Source organism: Convolutriloba macropyga, chromosome 3 (genome assembly GCF_964194025.1).
Source record: "Convolutriloba macropyga chromosome 3, txConMacr16.3, whole genome shotgun sequence".
In the NCBI taxonomy this organism is placed as follows: Eukaryota; Metazoa; Xenacoelomorpha; order Acoela; family Convolutidae; genus Convolutriloba; species Convolutriloba macropyga.
This window is the reverse complement of record NC_134470.1, coordinates 71820038-71839886: the sequence shown is the minus strand read 5'-3', so window position 1 is coordinate 71839886 and position 19849 is coordinate 71820038. Positions and strand designations below refer to the sequence as shown.

The window sequence follows — 19849 nt, the reverse complement described above, 5'->3', positions numbered from 1 at the left end:
AGCATAAATATCATTTTATTTACCTTCTTCAGTAGCGTTGGTACAGTCCAGGGTTTTGTTTGCGGATTCGTTGACAGGAGCTTTCTTATCTAATTCCTTGGGCACATCTAAGCCTGAAAAGAACAAAATTTTCATTCTACAAAAATGTTAACGACGACTTTAGTAAATTTAGTCTCAAAGTTTTCAACAATTTATCGTAGGACATTGAAACGACATATTTTCAGTGACATATTTTCAGGTTATTACAGTGACATTTAAATGAATTTAGTAAACAGTACTTTATGTTCCTACCCGTGGTAACATTGGCTGTATTGATCGTCGCATCGAAAGCTGAAAAATTGTTGGGCATCTGATTTGGCATGGCCATACTTTCATCGCCCATTCCTAAAGCGTATCAAGGTCTAACATACTGCTTATTATATTTAAGAAGAAAAAGTTTAGCGGAATTTATTGGAAAAAATTTATAGTTTGAATCTCTGCTAACTCAAATGGAGCAAATGTAACTGCTTTGACTCGCGCTTCAATAACAGGGTCGAGAAAAAATTGGAAAAATAGGTATGATAAGCGGTGAAAAGTTAATTTTTTCACCGCAAATTTTGTACATAATTTTGAGGTGAAATAAGGTGCATGCGATGAAATTATGTATGTTCACCGCTAGAGTAAGCGGTGATCTTACAAAAATTCACCACAATTCACCGCTGAAATATGAAATTTCACAGCCCTTACAAGGGTTCGAACCTCTCACCTACTGCATGTCATCCACTTCTTCTTCCACTGCGCAATCTCTCACTAACTTCTTTTATTTTTCTTTTGAATATAAATGAAATTCATTCTACTTTCTGTAAAACATGCGCGGTGAATTTTTTTAAGATTTGCAAATTTTAGCGGTGAAATTACATATTTTAGCGGAATGTGGTGATTTTTTGTAAGTTCACCGCTTACTCTAGCGGTGAAATTAAATAAATTCGCCGCTTAGAAAAAACTGTCAAACAGATGTAAGATTAAGAGGTAGTTTTAATGGGAGTGTTAATCTAACAATTCCTCCTTTACTCCCCATTAATTTCATTAATTTGCTGATCTCACACATTTTTACTAATTTTTTTAAGAGGTGAAATTATGTAAGTTCTCCGCGAAGTTGAGCGGTAAATTTATGTAATTTCACCGCATTCACCGCTTATCTTACATATTTTGGACACTTTTTTTCTAAGCACTTTTTTGGACACTCTTTAGCCTAATTGTTGTGATAAACTTATTAAATAGACTGAGAATGATCAAATGAGGCGATTGATATCCTCTTTTCTGGGCAAATTAATTGATACTCTAGCCGGACAGAAATTAGGTCCCTATCTGCCAGTTCCTTACTTCTTTTTTCTCGGTGCTGGTCTTGAGTGGTTCATGATCAACGTCCAAATTAACGGGATAAATTTTTACGAAGTGATTAAGAGAAAGAATTCATAAATTTACAACGAGCAGCAGAAACGACAGGCGATTAGAGATAAACTCAATAAACAGATTGAGATATCGGAGAGAAAATCTCCTTTCATGGGGAAATAATTTCCATGGAGAAATACTGCTGTTTACAGAGATTGAGACATCTTAGAATAAAAACGTTCTCTTGGAAAAAATCAGTGATCGATTACTTGGAAGTTTTTCTGAGTTTTTTTTCTCAATTCATATAAATGGTTAGTTTGACGCTTTGAGTACAGTCGGTTGACCTTGATGTTTTTGCATTCTTTCTAGACAGCGCTTACACAGGCTGATTTCTTTTCTCTGCATCGTATCTTTAACCTATTATTGGACTTGATCTAACTTTTATTGAGCGAATTATTTGACTGTTTTGACTTTTTTTTCTTTGATTACCATCGATGGAGAGCATGGATGCAACCAGCAGTAGCAAAGGGCAGAGTATCGTGAGTACAATTGAAAACGATAAGGTAAATGATCTAACAAAAGAAGTTTGGAGCCTCCGCAAAACCGTAGTAGAACAACAGAAACAAATTGATGCGCTGGAAGATAAACAAGGAAATATAAACGACCGCCTCAGGTCTCAAGAACGCTATAAGAGGAAAGATAGTGTACTAATAATAAACCCCCCTTTTGACGCCAGAACAGCTAAAGATGTTACGAGTGAGACGCTAGTTTTTTTTGAAAAATTGTTGCAAATCAAGCTAGCCTATTGTGATATAAAAGCATGCCATATCGTACCAGGAACCTTGAAAGGTAACTCAATGCCTACAGTGATTTGCAAGTTTCCATACTTTGCGGATAAAAACTTGATCTGGACAAAAAAAACGAAAATTACGAAATGTGAAAAACAATATCAAGGGACTGAATATCTACATAAACGAACCATTGCCTGAGTGCGAAGCACTAATAAAGCAAGAGGCGAGCAAACGAAATTTTATTACGTCTACTCATAATTGTACGGTCTCTGTTATGGTGAATGATGACAAATCGGACAAAACAAAGTTTGTTAGAGTAAATGAAATTGAGGATTTGGACAAACTGATCCCGGTTAAACGAAAACGACCATTCGAAAACACCTTCTCGGCAAATGATCGCAAGATGCCTGCTGCTAAACGGTCAAACAACCAAGCAAACTAAATTTTCACTGCTCTCAACTCACTATGGAAGTAAATAACTGACTGTGACTGAGTCTCTTCTGTTTGAAGTAATTTAATTCTTTTTGTTGCTTTAGCTAAATTAAGTATGTTGTTTCTAGCGGATAATAACTCTTTCAACTAAGACTTAAAAATCTAGGTTAAAAAACTAGTAGTTACTTTTAAAAATATTGTCATATGTTCGCGTTTTCGGCTCCAACCTGTGACTTCCGCGGTAAACCTGAACCTGTTCTGTGATTTTCGCATTCCAGGTTTTGGTGTTTGGAGCTGATTATTATTTTTACACTACCATCCCTTGGCTTTTTGAACTGACACTCTGTGATTTCCGCGGAGTCCGTTCAAATTGTCAAATATAGTATTGGTTAAAAGAAAGAACAGTAAAGGTTAGTGCCAACATGAAGTAACATAAACCTTTTTTTTCTCTCTTTTTTCTTTTTTCTTTTTTTTGGGTAAATCCCGTATCTTTTAATTTTTTCTCTCTCCCTCATATGTGAAGAGCCGCAAAAACCAAATGTAATTTAGGCTATTGTTATGTGTGCGGGGGATCGATTTGGCCTGTGTATCCGCTTTTTATAAGAAAAAACTGATGTTCAACAGAGACACAAACGACGCTTGCGTTACAAAAAATTCATTGATTTTACTGCAAAACATGAGATCACTGCCGCAAAACTTTGACGAGTTTAATGTTTACTTGAATACCATGGAATTGAAACCTGACTTGATTTGCATTACAGAAACTTGGCTTTCTGAACAGAATTCGTGTGAAATTTTTAAATTGGATGGTTACCATCCCCTTTTAGTAGCTTCAAGAAAAAAACGAGGGGGAGGTGTAGGTCTTTATGCGAAAGAAACCTTTTGTTACCGTGTGGAAAAGAAACTAACAACAAACAATCTGCAGATCATTAGTGTTTCGGTGCAACTGAAACAATCGATACTTTTAATTTCATGTGTATACATTCCACCTAACGCCACAAGTTTTGAGACTTTCGAGATACTAGATCAATATCTCGATGAACTCGTTGTTCCACCAGAAACTCATCAGCATATTTGTGGTGATTTTAATGTTAATATGATTCAAAATGGAATTAAGCAAAAGCGTTTGAGAAACCTAATGAACGGAAACAACTTAGATATTCCAAAACTTTTAACACCAACTAGGGAAACTGTTTCTTCAAACTCATGCCTGGACATCTTTTTTTCCAACATTCCATTGAAAATAAAAGTGGACCAATCGGATGTTTCAGATCGTCACACTGTACTAGCAACTTTTAACACAAATTTTAATGATAACTGCAAAGAATCAAATACTTTTACGAGAAATTGGAAAGCATTAGAGAATGAAAATGTGCTCAAAGAGGCCCAATATTTTTTAGGAGAAAAACTAAAAAGTCTCTGCATCCCCATGAAAACAATTGATAAACAGATCTCTGAGCTTCACAGTAGTCTCATGATAACTCTAGACAAATTTTGTCCCATGAAAAAAGTGAAATCTAGCAAAAGAAAAAACTGGATTGACAATAAAATAAAAAAGAGACTACTAAAAAGAAACAACTAAGAAGAAAAATGAATGAAATAAATTCCGAAGAAAACAAACTTGCATACAAAAAACAAAGTAATCTTGTAAAAAACTTGGTAAGGAAAAAAAGATGGACTTTCTATCAAGAAAAATTACACGTGGAAAGTAGGCAAAATACGAGAGAATTTTTCAACATCTACAACGATTTGATGGGAAAATCACAAAAACCAGAACAAGATATTTTCACCCAAAACCAAGTTGAAAACTTCAATAATTTTTTCGCGAGTATTGGGAAAAAACTTTCGTCTGAAATTGAACCCAACAATAAAACTAAATTACCACCGAAAAACATCAACTCTTCCTTTTTAGCAAAATTACCAAAAAAGAAATAGAAGAGGTACTGCATAAAATTCGACCTAAGTACTGCTTAGACTGCTATGGCCTAAATTACATATTTCTAAAGAAAATGTCTGATCCTCTTGCAAGTTGTTTGGAACGATTGTTTCATAGATGCATTATCAAAAGTTATTTTCCTGATGCTTTAAAGATTGCCAAAGTTGTACCCTTACACAAGGAGGGTGACAAACATGAGCCAAGAAACTACAGGCCAATCTCCTTGCTACCGACAATCGTGAAGATTTTTGAGAAACTGATCTATATTAGGTTGGTACAGTTCCTCGATCGCTATCACATTCTGAGTGAAAAACAGTTCGGTTTTCGGAACAAACGGAGCACAGTTGATGCCATTGCTACATTGGTGGGAACAATTCGTCAATTATGGACAAACGGAACTAATGTTTCTTGCTGCACATTTCTCGATCTAAAGAAGGCGTTGGACACAGTTGATCACAAACTTTTGTTACAAAAATGTTTTTGTTATGGTTTTCGTAAGGAAACATATAAGCTTTTTGAATCGTTCCTGAAGAACCGAGAGCAATACATTCAAATTGGAACAAAGAAATCTTCGTTGAAAATTGTAGAAACAGGTGTCCCCCAAGGGTCTATACTGGGACCAATTCTGTTCCTTATTTATATTAATGACATCAAATCAATGCAGAAAGAAACAGATCTAATACTGTATGCTGATGACACAGCAATTATAACAGGAAGTAGGAACATTGAACTACTGAACAATCATCAGTTAGCACTAAATGACACAAATGATTGGATAAAAGAAAACAAGTTGGTCCTCAAGCAAATAAAACACAAAACGTGCTCTTTAATGGTCGACGGAAAATTCAGTTTGAAAAAGAATTTTCTTTCGGTAATGAAACGATTGAGTCAGTAAATCAGTACAAATATTTAGGTGTGATTATTGATTGTCAATTAGGTTTCCAACATCATGTATCCTACATCGAAAAACGCCTTGTCAAGTTTTGTGGCATTTTCTACAGGCACAGAAAAGTCTTAACATCTCGTCAAATGATCCAAGTTTTTAGAACATACATCAAGCCAATATTGCAATATGGAGTTCTCATCTATGGCTCAACTTCTAAAAATGTGTTAAAAAATCTGGAAAAACTTACAAAACGGTTAATTAAAATTATCTTCTACAAAAGGAGTTTCGAATCGCTGGGCTCATTGAGAGAAGAACATAAACTCTTCACTGTTAGGGAACTTCACATATATGAACTTTTCAAAACTCTGATTAATATCCTTCGGGGCGAATGCAAAATTGCATCCTTGTCAAATTTGTTGAGTGGTCAGGATCTAGAAAACTTTTCAGGCAGTCGGTCTAAAAGGATCTCAACTAGTAAGAACTCATGCGTGAAAAATTGTTTGTATACAAGGTTAAGAAGGTTATTAAGCCTAGTTTCAATATTCGAACCAATGTTTGTAGACAAAGTAAAAAACCTGAAAGAAAACGAAATACGTAAATTTTCACACAATTTTTTAGACAATTTCATACTGGAAAATGAACAACTAAAGGAAGCAATTTTTAGTTAACAAAAAAACAAAACTACGGATTATGGTATTTATTTTTTTTGTCTCTTTTGTTTTCAATTTACTTAAATCAAACAATTTGATTTACCCTTAGTGAATAGGTATTGACAGTGAATTATTTTCCGCTAGAGGCACTTGAAAACAGATCAGTGAGACCTAATAGTGTGCTCTTGGTTGGTGCGATTTCTATTGATTTTACAAATAGTGTTCTGTTTTTGCAATCATTGTAAAATTAATGATAATTATCCTGTACCAACCATAAACAATTTATTATTATTATTATTTTTCGAAGCGGTGAATTTATGTAATTTCACCGCTACCAGGCGATAATTTTTTTTCACCGCATTCACCGCCTGATTTATGTAATTTCACCGCTTATCTTACAAAAATTTCCGCATTCACCGCCTATTGTGCATAATTTTCGGCTGAATGGCGGTGACACCTCGACCCGGGTTGCCAGCACTCAGAAAGAAGACAATAGCTTTTCAGAGATCAGTTAGCGTATTGAATTTTATTGTTCTCTGAAAAAAAATTTTAAAGATAATCTAAAAAAATCATGCAAAGAATATAGATGATTTCCTTGGTCTCATATATCCACTCGTATCAAAAATTACATTATGATTTGTATGATAGCATACATGGTATTTGTATGAAACTTAGGAACCTAGGTGTTATATTGGACTCTTTTATTTTCAAAAATGGTAAAGTAAAATACTTTACCCTCCTCGCCCAATAAAGGAAGAATTAAAAGCGTAAAGGAAATCCATTTTCTCAGCATCCCATGTATTAAGATTATAAAACTATTTTTCAATTTTTCAAATCATTGTTTCCAAAAGCCTCCCGGGTCAAAATTACAGCACATTTTCATTTTTTCCCGGAAATGCCCGGAGCGCGTTTAATTTATGAACGAATTCTATCGAAAGATCCTATCGAAAACTTTATATGAGCATACGCTCAAAATGTGCTGACGTTGTGCTGAATTTCAAAAACTGAAGTTGTGCTGAATTTGAAGTTGTGCTCAAATGCGCTCAAAATGCGCTCAAGATGTGCTGAATTTTTGCTTAACTTCAGCACATTTTGAGCGCATGATGTTTTGTTAGCAAATAATGTTTACAAAATTGTTTTAGAGTTGAATAAAATATGTTGATGAACGCCTCAGTGATGAATACGAAAGTGGAAGAAGATATGGCTAAACACTTGGCGAGTTCGATTTGAACAGTGAAAAGGCGAAAAAAATTATGAAAAATAAGTTGAAAATTGCAGACCAATTTGCAGATGATTTCAGTGCTTCTCATTGCGATATTACAAAAGATTCTTGAGCTTTCTTTGAAAATAAACACGGTAAATTAATTTTTCTCTCCTCGAGCTGATATGAAAGAAATTACTAGATATTCGAGTAAAAAAATTTAAGTAAATTTTGTTAATTTTCAGAAGTAATGCTTAGTTTCTGCTGTGCATGTTGTAATATACCTGAAGTGACGTTGCTGACGTTGATGCTCGTGTAGTAGGCCGACGAGTTGATAGCGTTTTGATTGGTAATGTCTCTGCTGTTGGACCATGTTGCTAAAATCGTTTCTTCTCACGCAAACGATTAAAAAGATTGATAACACTAAAATTTCAAACGATACCCAGTTCTCAGACCAGTTCTCAGATGATACCCAGTTCTCAGACCCAAAGAGACAATTTTGAGATTTTGTGTGATGTGATGTCGACATAGGATCAAAAAATTATACTTAGATACACTGCTCGACGAGATTCGTTTGAGCGTAGTTTTAAAACCGATTTGTATATTATGTTGACAAAGTTATTTCCGTTGAAACTCAATTAGAGCCCAGAAATTGGCGGTAGATGATATCAGCTTTGAATCTGTCTAAAAATGTTTTTTTTTTACGGATGGGCATTTTTCTGAAGTTTAAATTCCAATTTGAGCTGGCTGGTAATATTCGAGTGAAACTTACCGCATGCAAAATAATATCATTAAATTGCAAAGAGCACATCTGCACGAGTTTACACACTCGGCTCTTCACTGTTTCGCGCATGGAGTATAAGCACATGTATTAAGATCAGGAAAATAAGCGAGCGTTAAAGGGTCCGACGGCCTCAAATTTTGAATTACAGGTCGCAAGTTTTCGCATTTTATAGTGCGCAAATGTAATTGATTCTAATTCTTTGATCCACTCGAAGGATTAGCAGTTTTCGCGGTGTTACTGCCGCTAAAAATTGCTGCCAAGATTAGCAACAAAGAATGGCAATTTAGTTGGTGATTTTTGCATTGTCGCTAATTTGCGGTAAATATGCTAAAAAGCGAAAAACAAATGTAATGATTTTAACCCTGGCAAAGCAGATTGGTTTCATATGCAATTCAATCTATCAAATCTTTCTTATGGATCGGTTGAAAAAATTTCTCTCTTTGCTTTATCAATGGAGACAAAAACAGTGCTGAGAACAGAGAATCAAGCACTACTTCCAGATGTGAGGTGTGTTTTAGTTTTATAGCTAATTTACTTTGGCCTGTTACTACAGTCTGTGAAGGGATAAAGTAGCTGTCCTTTGAAATCAGGGATCTCTTCAACAATTGCCCCCCTTTGGTACCTAGTAGAGAGAGAATCGCCTCCCCCTTCTGTGCTATACTTTACCACGATATTACTTGGCATACAGTTTAGATAGCCGAATAATAGTTTAAGTGCAATTGCGGACCGCTGTTCATGGCCATGCCTCTCATGCGCTGTGGGATGTAATCCGGAAGTCGCGGCGAAGCCACGACGCGCGCGAAGCGCGCCCACCGACCCGCCAGTCGGAAATTCTTTTCGCTTTGTATTCCGATTCGGCTAGTTGCCATACCATGGCGTATTTTATTCAATTCAATTTAACATAGTATGCGCATGCGTGGAAAGTTATTAGTCGTCTCTGATTGGTTAACAAATGGCTCGCTTAAATTCTATTCAAGAATAGCCCCCTTTTGCAATTGTTGAAAAGATCCGAAATCAGTTTTGAAGAACTGAACTGTTTCTGGGTTGTTTTCAGTTTTTTTTTGTCTAGAGGAAAACTTTACTTTTCAGGCCGAAATACACTTAGATAAATTCTTGGAGATCATGAAACAAAAATATTCCAATGAGTTTCTTATGCGAACAAAAATCTTACATTGAAAAAGCCTCAAACAATTTTTACTTGCGTCGATAATTACATTAGACAAAAAAATGATATTTTAAATGAAAAATAAATGAAAAAAATTAAGCCATCCCAAAATCTGATTTCAGAAATAATAAAAATATGATTTTGCCATTTTTCTATCACTTTGAAATGAACACGTAACAATCAGTGGCCCATCATTTCAAGCTTAAACTGATTAAACGCGCTTTCGGATGACTCTTGTCAACGTTTTTTTTTGCGGCTTGCAAAAAATATACTCCAAATTTATAATAGTTTTAGTGTTCAGGTATAAAAAAAGTTTTTTTTCTTCGGTTCCATTTCATGTCAGTTTTTGGGTTGTGGAAAATGTGTCAAGTCGAATGCAGAGTGAAAAATGTGAGTGAAGTGATTGCAACTGTGATCTGATGTCATACACTGATTCATGAAATCAGGATGATCAATTTTGTCTCGATTTATGAGTCACAATTGTTTCAGCAAAATTATATGTTTTGCTGTAAAATTGGGCTCAATTACCGTGAAGCAAAGGCCAGATGAGCTGGCCGACGGAGCTTTGGATTTTTAACAGGAAATCTAAAAGTTATGGTTGTTGATTTATGTTTGCACGGATTAAAAGTCAGCAGCAAGATTTAGTCATCATCACTTCTCTGACGATGTGAAACCACTGTTCACATCAGAACTGCTCATTGCACAGAAGATCGTACAGGTTCTCAGAATATTGTTCAGGCAACATACTTTACATGAAAAAAACTGTTTTATGAATATTTTGAAAAAGTTTTACAATTCTGATATACCAAAAAAGCAAGGAAATCATTTTGCGGTAATAAATATTTACTGATATATTGATGCGGATATGTTTATCTGTCTCTCTCTGGGTTCCTAGAAACATTCTAATAGGAACCTAAACCAGAGCAGGCAAGGTTTAAAAACAGTTTTCACACCATCATGTCTCTTATCTTTTAAAACGCAACATATATATATATATATATATATATATATATATATATATATATATATATATAGTATTTTTTTGAAATGAATTTTCTATGCAAAGCATGTTGCCTTCATAATCTTCTGAGAACCTAAGAATGAAAACACTCCCCGAAAACCGGTAACCAACGGATATTTTATTGGCGCTCAGCTTTCAGTTGTTCTTAGAAAAATTGAAAGTTTAATTTATAACACTTTTCAATTTAACTGAACACGTGGCATGAGAAATCAAAACATTAAACAAGAACAACCCAGGTTGAGGTCCATACTCAAATTTTCGTCCGATCAGACTTTCTAGAGCGATATTATCTCTGATCAGAATTTCCAGACGGAAATTAAACCTGGCCAGAATTTCCAGACCCGAGTTACCTCTTGTCAGACTTTCTAAGCTTAAGGGTCTCTGATCAGACCTTTCAGAACGAAGGCGTTCTGATCAGACCATATTCAGACCATGGTCCAGACTCAAATTCAGACCTTTGCACAGACATTAACCAGACTTTGATCAGACTCAAGTGCGCTCGAAAGGTTATGATCAGACTCAGTTGCGCTCGAAGCAATTATGGTCAGACCCAGATGCGCTTGCAGCCATTTATGATCAGACTGAAGTGCGATCGAAACTGCTTCTGATCAGCCTCAAGTGCGCTCGAAATAGAGAAAGATCAGAGAAAGATTTTACTTATAAACAGATCTCTTTATTTTGCTATAATATATACATTTCATAAAAACTGATGTTTGCAGTATTTAATCCATCTAAGGAAAATTCAATTATAAAAGTATTGCTAAAGAAATTGAAACCCAACTGTAAAGAACAAATTGTTTTTATTGTACCGTTTAGTGTATATATTTCTGACTCAATGGATGAGTTTAGACAGCTTTCCATAAGAAACATCGTGTTCTCCAGTTGATCAAAATTTCCTCTGAAGGGGACCACCGTTTGCTATCAGCTGGACTCCTTTTTTGATCAGAGCTTTTGCACTTTATTTCAGCCTCTGATCAGAACGCTGCTTTATTGTTGCCTCTTGTCTGAGCCACCATCTGTCAGTAGAAAAAAAAAACAAAAAAAAAGAAAAAAATAAGGCGAGCGAATGGTCCCTGATTAGACCCAATTGCGTTTGAAAACATTTCTGATCAGACCCAACTGCGCTCGAAGATGTTATGATCAGTTCCAATTGCGGTCGAATCCGCCTATGATCAGACTTGTCAGACCAAATTGGCCTCTGATGAGACCATCTCCAGACCATCGTCCAGACTGTAGTGTGCTCGAACTTCCGTCCAGACCCTGTAATTTCGGTCTGGGAATGCACGAGTGTGCGCTCGAATGGGTCTGATCATAAACCAATTGGGGTCTGGACCTCAACCTGGGAAATATTCTGACATGTGGTTTATTCCGTCCTTCCATAAAAGGCTGGTGATGTATACTATGCACCCCCGACTTACTCTGTTGAGCCAATTGAGATCTTCAGATATCTGGAGAGACAAAATTGGAACCAATAAATAACTTTTGATAACTAAAACGATTGTCGAATAAAAATGTTAAGTGTTTTCATTACTCGAGGAGAAATTGAGATTCAACGTTTTCAAAAGTATTTTATTTATGATTAAAATTTCACGTTTGAAATAAACGAGTAGTTGAAATAGATATCGATGATAAATGTTTGACTAAACCTTAAATACTTAATGATATAAACTAAATTGATGCCACAAAAATGAAAAACCAAGCTCCTAGTCTCTTCCACGTAAAGTAATATCAGGTGAAAAATGAGCTAAATCAGTTCAAATCATTTTTAAAATTTTTTGGCACAGAATTTATTTTATTGACTTAGAGGCTGTTTTTATAGGTTGCGACAATAAAAAGTCTTCAAAAAGATTCTTTGTTATTTTTTCAGAGGCAATCCATATCATGATTTTCGGTCACATCAACTATTCAAACTAAATTTTGCTTCAAAAACCTTTTGGAACAGAAACGAACTCTTTTGTTAATATAATCAAGTTAAGAAGGTTTCTTTGTTGATATTATACGTCTATAAGCAGAAAAGAAAATGTAACAAACTGTATCCAGCTATCTGTCTTTCAAGAACGTGTGAAAAGTTCATTAAATGTTTACCGATGATGTATTCAGATTTGTGCTGCAGAAAAATTAACAACTGGTGTATAGGAAATATTATACTGTAAAATTTCGCGTACAAGAAATCAAAAAATAATTTGAAAATGAGAGAGTTCAACTTAAAAGTTTTCTGTTAAAAAATGACCAAAACAACAAAAAATTCTTCCAGTTTATGAAAAGCTTGACGAACGAAAAGAGCATAGGACTTAACCAAGATCCCTGAAAGATATATCCGCAACAGTGCTAAATGATTTTTTAGTTGAAGTAGCACCAAAGTGGCAAAAAAGTCATTAACAACTTTGAAATATATAGCAAAACAAGGAATGAGAAATCAATGTTCCTAAGCAAAGCAGACAAACTAGAAGTATTTAATGAACTGAAACATTTGAACAACAAGAAAATTCGAGATACTTTTGGACTATCAAACTATTTTTCTCAAGATTGTGCCAGCAACATTTTCAGAAAAGCTTAGTCAAATTAGCAAAAAATGCATCGAGGAAGAATGTTTCCAATATTTACTTAAAATGCGGGACCAAAGAATGAAGCCGGAAATTACCGACCCATCTCTTTACTACACGCAGTAGTCAAAATTTTGAGAAACTTTTGCAAAAGAATCTTAGATTTTCTTAGCATAAGCGATAATCATGGAGGCAGTTGGTTTTCTAAGTAAGCGTTCAGCGGTCGATGCAATAATTGAATTTTTTGAAGCATTACTTGAACGAAACAACAGCATAAACCCTTCCAGTGCTCGTTGCTTGATTTATCAAAAGCCTTCGACTCGGTCGACCATCAATTGCTCCAAGCTTAATGTGAAAAGTATGGTCTCCTAGGTACAGTAGAACGGTTATTACATTCCTTTCTATCCAACTGCAAGCAATTTCTGCAGTTGAACGACAACTCATCAAGCATGAGAGAATTTACACATGGAGTACCCCAGGATCCGCTCTAGGACCAATTCTCTTTTTTTTGTACATCAATGATCTTCCGACGATTGTTAAAAATTGTGAAATTACCTTATTTGCAGACGACACAAAGATTTTTGGAGATTATAATGAAAACAGTCGTCTAGAGGAGCTAAATAAAATTTTAGAATAGATGAAAATCAATTTACACTGAACATAGCTAAATTACAGTTGATGTTGCATGGAAAAATATGAAAATTCTGACTCTTTCACCAAGAAAAACAATCAAATTCATGCCAAAACGGTTGTGAAAAATCTTGGAGTCCTCAAATTGACTTCAGAGAACATGTAATATCTATTGGAAAGAGTCCGCAAAATTCATAACTGCTCTATATCAAACGCGCCAATTTCTATGCGAAAATTTTATAGTAAAAATTTGTAAGCAATAAGTTTAACCTTGTTACCAATTTTTAACCTTGTTACTAGTATTAATTTTTGGAACCATAACTTTTAACAAAGTTACAAAGACAACACAATTTTTTCTCAGATTAATTTTTCAATTAAAGAAATCGGATGAGGTTTGCATGACAAGAAAAATGCGTCAATGTCCTCAGTTTTTGATTTACACGTATATGAAGATTTAAGTTACTGGTTTTAATCCTACGCAGAACCCATCGACATGAATCAGTCAACAGGTTCCTAGAAATAAGCAAAGTTGAAAAGATAATAAATGATACAAAGAGACTAAAAAGTTTACCTACCATTCAAAAACTTACTAAGCAAAACAGAAGGCGGTTATAAGTCAGAGTTCATTTATTATATAACGTACTAGCAAAATTTTCTTTATAATGTTAGGGACAACTACATTTCAGACTCGGAAGTTTTTAATAATTTTTTTTGGTAATTGAACCATTTTACTGTGTTCAATCACGTTTTTCACTAGCAGTAGAACAAGTATTTACAGTTGACTACTCTTATCAAAAAATGTAACACCAAGTGAAATTTATTGGAAAAGAAGCTCTAAAGCGGCCCCTCACACACGCTTTCAGCTTTAGACTACAATTCATAGGAAGCTCCGAACCATTTCAAGATTAATGAATCTTTGTGCGAAATAAAGCACTAACAAATTTTTGAGATAACCAGCTGTCAATCTAAACGTAGATAACTTTGAAAACACTTGAACTAATGCAAAAAAGTTAAACTACATAATCAATTTTGATTTAAAAGCCTCCAAAACTTGATCAGATTTAGGGTGAACGTTTATAATATAAATATTGAATAATACGCTTATTTTGGAAAGTGATTTACCGTTAAAATGGTCTTTAATGGACATTGCAAGGCATGGCTCTTCAGTATTGATGTCATATTAATGACATTTCAAGTCATCTGCCAGCATTGATTATTTGCTCAAGAAGTAAATAAAAAAACAACCTGGCATGCATATTTTCCTGTGTGTATAGAAATGTTGAAAAGACTCCTCATATTTGTTTTTCTATGGTGATAAAATAAAAAAAGAGCCGAAAAGTTAAAAAAAAACATTAATTCGCTACTATATCGTTATTTTGTTTTTAAATTATCAAAGGTAGATGCATCGTTTTCGTTTTAATTCCGAATTTGGTTTTTGTTCTGATTATTGTTATTGATTATTGTTCCAACCAATAGATGGTAATTTAGAAACGGTATATACAAAAGCAAGAGAAAACATAAATGGGGTTCCATCTTAATATCAAATGTAGATATTTTAACTCTTTTTTCTATGCTAAAAAATGAGCGAGTTCGAAACAAGAGTATAGGTTTTGAATACCTGGAGGTAAAAAAATAGGATGAAATCTTTTGTTTATCAGCCACTATTTAAATTTTTTGGTATTTTTTCTTTCTTCCTAAAACGACTCTTTCTTCAATAAATTGAAATACTGATATTATAGAAAACGCATTTGAACACAAATCTTAAACAAACTTTTGACAACCAAATATTTTAGACTCCTATAAAAATGTTTTGCAATCAAAACAGGTCACCTTTGATTCTGTCTTAAGATAGACAAGTGAATATTGGTTCAAAGACCCCTTTTTTCAAGATTTTCAATATAATTCAATAAATATAGAATAAAATATTGAAGACAATTTTTCTTTTGTCTCTTACGAAAACCTCTCCGACTGTTTTAAATCGAATTTTTGATGATAATGCGGAATGTGATTCGATAATATTTGACTGATTTTGTCTTTGTTTTTACAATTCATCCGATAATTTTTCATTTTGTAGTCAATATTTAATAAATCTTTTTTATCAAATTCTGGGTGTTTCTTCTCTTGATATCACGGAATTCATTTTTTCTGTCGATTTTGAAAATTTGGGCGGCTAGGCAACAAAATTATTTGTCCACATTTGGTTTTTCAGCAATGATTTAACTTTTTCCAATTTATCCTGCTTACTAACTAATTTATCCATCTGAAATAATTGAGAAAAACTTGTGGCAAAATGACAAAAGATTAGTAAAACGGTATTTTAAATTTTACTGAAAAAAATGGGAAAAAATAAACTCTTCAATACGTGACAACCCAGCAAGAAACTGAAAATATTCTAGGCCCTAGGAGCTTTCTAAACCTAGCTGGCAGAGTTCCAGGAAAAAACCGTAATAGCTTTGCAGATCTACAGTCTAAGATAGAAAAATTAAGAGAACAAAAAAATTTAATATTGAGAATAAAAAATAAATACTGAGGTTCTAGACTTTGATTGTGAATCTGTATAAATAATTGATGCTTCTATTAGCTGCTCTCAATTAATCGTTGACACACATTCACTTCACCTTATCTCTTCGAATTAAAGTAAAGAAAAGTCAGTTTCAGAATAAGGAAGTCATTTTTGAGAGTAAAGTAAGTCACGTGTAAACGAATAAGATATTCACGCAAGTGAACAAAAACACTTAGAGTGAAAAATGACGTTACAAAACAATTCAGAAACAAAACAAATTCCATGAACGAATGAACAAAAAACAGATTTCAATTGGTTGTGACGTCATATGGTAATAACAAAAACAAAAACAAAAAAGGTAGCGGGACAATTGCATAATTGACTTAGTAAAATATATCATAAGTAAAATATAACTTGAACCCTAGCCAACCACTAACTGATATCACCAAACTGAAAGAAAGTTCAAGGGAAAAGAAAATTGTGAAATGTATTTCTGGGAAACATTTTATGAGTTTTACTCCAAAATCAGTGTTCATAGTACATTTTTATGATTTAAATGTGTTTAACAAACAAAAATAAAGTCATTGGAAAACAAAACCAACGATACGTCTCCAAAAATGAGGAATCCGAGCTAAGAGATAGGAATAAAAGCACGAAAAATATATTTCAAGATTTTTTAGTTAATCTCTGAAAATTGCAAAGTGTAACTATTTAGTCTCATTATAACCTCAAACATAATCAAACAGTTCTTGCTGATTCATTAGGAAGGATTGCGTTACTCAAACGCACTAAAACACCTAAAACATAAGCAAGAAAAATAAAAACTTACTGCAGAAATGAGTTAATGATTTTATGAAAACATGTGCTATTAAGCCTTTAAACTTTCTATTTGGAACAATAATCCTAGCACCAGAACTGATTTAAAAATGCAAAATGACAAAATATTTTGAAAGTCAGAAAAACAGAAAAAGACTTTCAAAACAGAGAATTTAACCAAAATAATTGTTCAAGTTTAGCTTTTTTTCGTTTACTAAAACAAATTTCATTCATATTAATGAAATGAAAATTCCACGAATACAAAAATAAACTATTTGCAATCGAACAAATTGCCTCTAGCGCACTTAGCACGAAAAAGAGCACAGAAACCGTTTAAAAATGTCTAAAACGACGAAACCACAAAGATTCCTCAAAATTGCAGATAAAAAGTAGTACATGATTGAGATTGACAAAAATGCTCCGAAACGTACAGTTTTCATTGTTAATATTGCTTCAAAAAACACATAACCACAAAATGTAATGCAGAATTATAAAAAAAACTGTTTCGAAAAATGCGCACGTGAACAAAAAAATTCAATCGTTTAGCGAATATTTTTTCACACTTTTCACACAGCCCTCTCTCTCTCTCATAAATCTTTTATGACCCCCACGTGCGCCTGGGAGTCATATATAGCACGGGGGTCTATGCTTCTGGGGGTCATAAATTTTTAAATAAATACGTGCTTTTTTATATACCCCAATGATTGTGGAAATTTTATCGTGTAAGATCTGACAAATTTCTGACAAAACCATCGTGCTAATAGCCTGTAAGGGGATGCATCTTCTTATCAGATCTGATAAGACGTTTATCAGATCTTACACGATAAAAATTCCTCTTATAATATCTTACACGACAAAAAATCCTCTTATAAGATCTCACACGATAAAAATTCCTTTTATAAGATTTTACACGATAAAAATTCCTCTTATAAGATCTTACACGATAAAAATTCCTCTTATAAATTCTTACACGATAAAAATTCCGTCTTATCAGATTATTTACTCTTGTATAAATTCCTGAAGTATGTTATATTCTTCATATTGAAGACAATTCAGAGTTGCTCTCAAGCAGTAGCTGAAAAACTACAGCATGCAACATTTAAGTGTCAGAACAACAAAGAGAAAAATATCTTATACTGTCTTTTAAGACTTATAAGATATTGTAAAAAAGATTATTTGAGTGGCAGGGGTTTTCTCCGAAGCGGTGATTATCAAACAAGGCTGAAAATTGTTTTTCAAAGACCAAAACTATCTTGGACTGCTAAGTTTAGCCATAGTACCCAGTTAAGACTCACAATAAAACTGCAGCCTAAACAGAATCAACAAGCATTTTTTTGTTTCATAATTGGTTAGCTGACCGATTATTTTTTTTTTTACTTTCATAGAGCCCTGACTACGTTATACGGATATGTTGAAATAATTAAAAGATGTCATATCAGATCTTACACGATAAAAATTCCGTCTTATCAGATCTTACACGATAAAAATTCTGATAAGAGGAATGTTTATCTTATAAGATGTCTTATCAGATCTTACACGATAAAAATTCTGATAAGAGGAATGTTTATCTTATAAGATGTCTTATCAGATCTTACACGATAAAAATTCCTCTTACCAGAATTTTTATCGTGTAAGATCTGATTAGATCTTACTCGATAAAAATTCTTAGTCAGCATCTTATCAGATTTTACACGATAAAAATTCCAGAATTAGTGGGGTAATAACGTGCTATATAACAACATATAATTTGTAACTGGGGGGCGTAAAAAACACGGGGGGGGAACAGAATAGATCCGTTTTTTTATGCCCACCGGTCTTTTCATACTTAACAACAATCGTGGTTGATCTTTTCACGAGTTAATCTCCAGTCCAACAACCTATTCCAATAGTAAATTAAAATTGACCACCTACCTTTTTGTTCTTGGAAAAATGAGGTGTCTGTGGGATGATACTTCTCGCTTCCTGTCTGATGCTCCCCAGATGACTGGCTGATATCTGAATCATTACACCACTCCTAGTTTACAGTTTTAAATTTTCATCTTATGATTTCATTAAAATAACAAAGCTGGGAGAGCACAGGTACTCCAAGTGCTGACAAATTAAATACTGAAAACAAAATTTAGAAAATTGGGGAGTAGCATTTTCAGCATCCGGACAAAATACCCATTGAGGCATAATAGCCAATAAGACAAAATACCCAAAGTATACCCAGAATAATTGTTTAGAAAAAAAATTAGCTAATAAATTTGGCCATGTCAAGCGAGCCATGGCCATGCCTCAGAGCCAGTGGGACCTTATATAAAATTATCACAACTGAGTATGCTATTAAAGTATCAACTTAATCATCAGAAAAAACATGCTTGTTATAATAGTAATAATAAATAGTTTCCATCAGTATTTTAATATCTTCAGAAATATTAAAATATTATATCTATACAAATTCAATCAAATTTTTCACTGTGGGAGATTACTACTGGGCCGATGCCCCCTCTTCTCAAGTCTCTCATTCAGTTTATCTTGATGAAATTTATTCACAATAAAGAAAAGAGGAAGAAAAGTTTGTCTAGGTGCCATCAATTGCTCATCTTATGGTGATGTCCTGCTATCCTTTCCCAAAACTGTTTATTGAAGGAATACAACTTAGATATTGATGAACATGTTCTGGTAAATTTTACGCGGAAAGCCATATATGGTTTTCTGAAGTATGAGTCTCTTTTTTAATTTCTTATATATTATTGCACCTTTTTTTTTGATCTGAAAAACAGTCGGCTGACAGCTTTTCAACAGATACTCCATTTTTCTTGGATGCTCAAAACTATTCGCAAAAGAAATAATCAAGAAACTTCCATTTTTGTTAACTATGTGGTTGAAACAGAACTATTTAGCCGAAGCTCGTAAAATGACGATAAATTTGATTTATAATTGCATTAAATTCTATTATTGCTGTTCAAATTTATTTCAGAGGCTGAAAAAATATGCATCAAAAAAGACGAATTGATGATGAATTGATCCAGAGTACCACCTTTTCTGAACAATTTCAATTGTTTACTGGAAAAATTTGTTTGTCCGAAAGAGCCTTCAAATTGGTTACCATTGATAAATTAACTCTTTAAGTACCAA

The 19849-nt window shown here is 33.7% G+C and overlaps 1 protein-coding gene across 4 annotated transcripts in view; it reads right to left on the bottom strand.

Annotated features, from left to right (window-relative positions):
• Positions 1-19849, bottom strand: part of LOC142337270 (uncharacterized) — a 56418-nt gene that overhangs the window by 11828 nt on the left and 24741 nt on the right. For 3 of the 4 annotated variants that reach the window (XM_075386430.1, XM_075386433.1, XM_075386434.1), the window contains exons 4-8: positions 18641-18724; positions 9745-9801; positions 7552-7644; positions 292-384; positions 24-113 (exon numbers count right to left, since the gene is read on the bottom strand). In XM_075386430.1, the coding sequence (XP_075242545.1) occupies positions 24-113; positions 292-384; positions 7552-7644; positions 9745-9801; positions 18641-18724 (417 nt within the window). The remainder of the gene's footprint in view (positions 1-23; positions 114-291; positions 385-7551; positions 7645-9744; positions 9802-18640; positions 18725-19849) is intronic. The other variant, XM_075386432.1, reaches the window with a different exon arrangement.